The 5,201-nt window shown below is 42.9% G+C and overlaps 1 protein-coding gene across 1 annotated transcript in view; it reads left to right on the top strand.

Annotated features, from left to right (window-relative positions):
* LOC102211037 (transmembrane protein 87A) overlaps positions 1-5,201 on the top strand; it is a 20,582-nt gene that overhangs the window by 13,422 nt on the left and 1,959 nt on the right. The window contains exons 13-20 of the mRNA XM_013911956.1: positions 23-97; positions 1,869-1,977; positions 2,052-2,110; positions 2,309-2,412; positions 2,499-2,572; positions 2,984-3,045; positions 3,725-3,777; positions 3,867-3,897. Of these exons, the coding sequence (XP_013767410.1) occupies positions 23-97; positions 1,869-1,977; positions 2,052-2,110; positions 2,309-2,412; positions 2,499-2,572; positions 2,984-3,045; positions 3,725-3,777; positions 3,867-3,897 (567 nt within the window). The remainder of the gene's footprint in view (positions 1-22; positions 98-1,868; positions 1,978-2,051; positions 2,111-2,308; positions 2,413-2,498; positions 2,573-2,983; positions 3,046-3,724; positions 3,778-3,866; positions 3,898-5,201) is intronic.

Below are 5,201 nucleotides of genomic sequence, written 5' to 3' on the forward strand. Positions count from 1 at the left end.
TCTGACATGTTTTTCTCTGCAGGATCGAGGGGACACCAGCAGTAGAGTTTTGTGTGACATAGTGCTGGCCTTCACTGATTCCTGTATTGTCTGGTGGATATCCTTTAACATGTATTAAGAGAATCATCCTCTCACGCTTAATTAATCTTTTGAAAACTAAATAAAATCCGTCACACATAAGTGCACATAAATCACTGAAGAATGTATTAATGACCACACTGTCAGGATTTAATAAAGAGGCATCGGCGTGGGGAGGCATCTTTTTGTGTCTGTAGGGGTTTTCCTCTCAGAGTCATCGTTTTGGGAGGAGAGTATTGAAATGAATCATACCGAGGGTTTTTCTTAATTTAATGCAGACAAGAGTCTCTTTTGCACCTGTTGTGGCTGTGTTAGCTTCCATTAGGGGCGTTAATTTATTTGAAATGCCAGAGCGAGGTGTCCGTGCATAATTGGTTTGAGTGGACGGCTCAAAGCGGCGAGCTCCGTGCCAAAGCTTTGGTTCGGTCCTGTAAATCTCTGCAGGCTTAAAGCTGAGCCCCAAATGTTTCTGCTCTGCACATTTGAGCTACACGGACCTAAACTAGGTGTCAAATGCATCCAGGGAGCATCGGCAGTGAAGGTTTCTTTTTCCTGTTTCATGCCTTTTCTTGGACAAACACATTTCTTACAAGATTTTTTTTTATTTAGAAGCCTGAGCCCTCGTCAGTGGCAGGTCACCAAAAGTCTTCGACTGTGGGGGGGAAAGTTACAGCAGTCAAAATGAAGTAAAACACACCGGATGTATAAGAAATGGCTGAAACGAGTCCAATCAGATAAAAATAACAATAAGCAAAATGAAAACGTCAATGAGGTAAAAATGGACCATCCAATAAACTAAAATAAGCATAAATTAAAGTAAAAACTGAATTTATAATAACAAATTCAGCAAAGCAAAAAAACCACAGAATTCAACTGACTTAATATTTTATGACACATTTAAGTCTAAATTTAAAGTCCAAACGAAGCGGCTGTTTCAGCTGCAGCCACCAGAGGGCGATACATCTCTGAACACACCGGGTCCTCTTGTTTGTCTCTTCCTGTTTGTTTTTCCCTGCTGGGGGATGTAAATGCGTCCGACCCACTAAAATATCCAATGATGGAGCGACATGAGGGATGCTGAATAAACTCCACCCACCTGCTGCACCCTGATGAGCAAAACAAACCTTTTAGACTGAACAGAAGCTGTTCGCTGTGCTGCGTGTGGGTGGGCTGTGTGTGCATTTCTCTTCTTCCTCTCACCCTTCTCTTTTCTGTTTACTTCCTCCGTTCTTTTCCTTCCCTTCCTGCTTTCTTGCGTCCCTCCTCTTCCTCTTCATTTTGTCTCCTTCGCCTCATCCTCCGTGTCTTCTCCTGTCTTTCCCTCTCCAGGCTGAAGATGATGTAGTGCTCCTGGCTGCTATTCCTCTGGCTGTGCTCGACTCTACCCTCTGCTGGTGGATATCCGCCGCTGCACCTTCCCCCCTTTCTAGTGAAAGTTTGGCTTTCTCTCCCTTTCTTTTTCACTTGTTTCTACCTTGCTGCTTTGTTACATATTTAGCCAGAGCTAACTGATACATGGACCCTTGAATCAGAGGTGTCCTTAAACATCAGAGGGTCCGTTTTGAGAGTTACCCTGAAGCACCAGGAGAACTCAAAGCGTGATCGGCACAGAGAAAATCCGACAGGTGCGTCTGCTGTTGGGTTGTTCCTACCTGTGCAGTGGCAGGGAGGGAGTGGATGTTAGCTGAGTGGGACAGAGTTAAAGTATTAAATTGTCCTGCGTGTGAAGTGAATGTTGCATGACAAGTTTCAGCCTTCCTCTTGGTGAAGTTCCTTGACCGTGTCGTCACATCTTTGTGAGCCTGATTCAGACGATGAAGCTGCTGCGCCTCAGGAGGAACGTGGTGAAGCTCTTGCTCTACAGACACTTCACCAACACGCTCATCTTTGCTGTCATAGGTATTCAAAGTTCTCTTTGTGTTTAACATTTTATTTTCATGTCCTTGTTTTAAGGATGTTTGTGTGCTTTTCAGCGTCGGTCATCTTCATCATCTGGACCACGAAGACCTTCAGGATGTCCAAATGTCAGTCTGTAAGTGCTTCAGCGCTTGGATTCAGTTAAAGCTGCTCTCCAGCTTCTCTCTCTTTCATTTCTTGCTTTCATTTGGTTGGTAAATTTCATTGGAGAATATTTAACTGCAAAAATGAGAAGAATTACGATTAATTCGATTTATTCTCTGAACCGAGTTTGTTTTTTCTTCCTCACTGCTGAATCTCTCTCTCTCTGCAGGACTGGAGGGAGCTGTGGATAGATGACGCTTTCTGGCGTTTCTTGTTCTCCATCATCCTATTGGTCATTATGTTTCTATGGCGACCGTCAGCCAATAACCAGAGGTGGGATGTTGTTTTGGGGTTTTTTTAATCCCCAGTCTCCAGTTTGTGTCTGTAAAGTAAAGCCGTGTCCTCTGTGTCTGTAACAGGTACGCCTTCAGTCCTCTGGTGGATGAAGAGAGCGATGAAGAGGAGAAGGAGCCCATGATGAACGAGGCTTTTGGTCAGAATGCACACCCGCCTCACTTCTCTCCTCTTTCTGTTTAGCCTGAGATGAAAAGAATCCATTAAAGTGGATTCGTTCGGTTTATTCTTCAGCTCCATGATTCACTCTTCATAATAATCCGTTATCTGATACTCAGTCCATCCTCCGTCTAGGGCGAGCCGTTTTAGCTTTTAGCCCTTTAAACCAGCCTTCTTCTGATTGGATGCCCCTCATTAACAAGAGCTTTGAGGAGCAGCTGTGACCTCATTATTAGAAACTCATTTTTAACACGTTAACGATGTTAAATACGTTTCCATCATTGAAACAGGAGCCATGCTGCACATGTGTGAGGTACCTCTGGTAAACGATCATCTACGTTTTATTATTTTTCTCACGGTTTGTTTGTTTTTCACTCCTTTGTGTCTCCAGAGGGGATGAAGATGAGGGGCGTGAAGAATGAGGCCAACGGCTCAGCCAAAGCTAACAAAGTGGTGAGTCAGAGGAATCCGAACACCGCCAGACATCAGCCCGTGTTAGTGGTTTGTACAGGAACCTCGCAGCAGCCGTGTTACTGGTCAGATTGTGGCATTAAAATGGTCCTAAAGGCACCAACAGCACAAACACAGTCCAGAAAAGTTGCTCAATAAGATAAGATAAGACTTTATTGATCCCACAACGGGGAAATTTTTGCGTCACCTCAGCTCAGGTACAGATATATGAAGGAAATACAAAAATAAAGTAATAAATCAAATGTGAACTAATGATTTATTTAAAAAAATTACAAAAGCGACAAAAGCGTATTTCTTTGTATCAGGCTGTAAACGTGCTTCATTTGTGCTGTAACGTTTTAACATGACTGTCAGCAGCTGGAGCCTCCGGTGGATGTCAGAGGAACTGCAGCTTTTGGTGCTCCAGCGTTATCTTAATTTTTTTGGATCCGTTGATTCCGTGGATTAGAAACTAAAACGTATTTTTCTTTTTTTATATCCTTTTTTTAACTTTACTCACTAAAGTTGTTACTAAACTGATTATTGTTCAGTCGTGGTAGCTGCTTATTTTACTGCATTCAGTCACAGTTTCTGTAACAGCTGATGAACCCATGTTTAGTGTTCAAAGGAAAATCTTCTATTTGCATCATGCAGCATGATCCCTCATGTTTAATCTCCTTAGGATGAGGACCTGAAGTGGGTTGAGGAGAACATCCCGTCATCTATTGCAGATGTGTAAGTCGTGACGAGCGTTAATCAGTGTGAATCTGCTGATTATTGTAAATCAGAAACGTGACACTGAACGTGTTTTCCCTTCCTCGCAGCGCCCTGCCGCCCCTGCTGGACTCTGACGAGGTAAACTTTCACTTCACTGGAAAAAATTGACATCACTTCAAACGTAAAATGAAACTTTCTCCGTCACTGTGGAGAATTTAGAGCACAAAGGCACAAATGGTACCCGGAGTAGACTCACTGGGATCTGACCAGCTGATGGTTTAGTTATTAAAGTTTAAACTTTATCACAGTTTGAAAATTGTGTTTGAGGCCGCTAACAGATAAATAATAAATGAGATCGTCATCGTTACTGACAATAACCTGCAGGTAACAACGACAAAATCAAGCAGCACGCAGCTTTATCACCTGAGTCTGTTTATCTGCGTTAAAGAGAAATGCAGGAAGTGTCTCTGGACATGAAGTCCCGAAAGGTCCCCAGAGAGTGTGGGGTCCCCTCATGGGCTGCGAGGTATCGCATTTGAGCCATCAGAGCTCATTTAATGTCGATAAACTGTTTCTTTTCCAGTTAATTGAAATTCTGAAGTCTGTAAAACTTTGAAATCCACAGGAATATATCATTTTTAAAGGTCACATCTTTTATGCTTTAGAGTACAAGGCGCCCAACTCCTCTGGGATCAGGTGCAAAGTCAAGCAGATGTTTCTATTATAAACTATGTTTCTGTTATAGAGGGCTAAAAAAATCAACTTTAACATTTTAAATATATTTGCATTTAAAAGAGAAACTGAACCAGTGGAACGAAGCTGCAGGGTTTAAATAGTGTTTTCATTTCTGTGATTCACCCTGAAACTCCACGTTATCATCATTATCACTTTATATTCATTTGTGAAGTAAAGCTGTGGTGGTTTGGATGGATCTCCCTCTGGAGACCACAGAGCGTCAAACTGTTCTCACCTGCAGTCTTACTGAGTTTACTCGAAGAGCTCAGTGAACCAACTCGAACTTATTGAGAAACACACACACACACACACACACACACACACACATTCTCGTTTTCATGTTTTGTTTGTGAGGACATCTAATTTACATAATGCTTTCCCTAGCTGCTAACCCTAACCATCAGCCTGAACCATAGCTATAACCTAACTGTAACCATGACTCTAAAACCACATTTTGAGTCTCAAAAATGCCCTCAGTCTCGTGAGGACGGTCCTCATAAGTCACTGTTGGTCCCCACAAAGATCTCTAGACAGGTACACACACACACACACACACACACACACACACACACACAGCTTATGAGCAGCAGGGGGCAGCAGATCCACAGTAGACACCCTGTGCTGCTGGTTACGTCATACTGTTGTTTATCGTCCTCTGTGTTGTCATGGTGAGCAGAAAGATGTGACGCGACAGATGCGTGTGTGTG

The sequence above is a fragment of the Pundamilia nyererei genome, unplaced genomic scaffold (genome assembly GCF_000239375.1).
Source record: "Pundamilia nyererei isolate P.nyererei 1_Seehausen unplaced genomic scaffold, PunNye1.0 scaffold00076, whole genome shotgun sequence".
Classification (NCBI taxonomy): Eukaryota; Metazoa; Chordata; class Actinopteri; order Cichliformes; family Cichlidae; genus Pundamilia; species Pundamilia nyererei.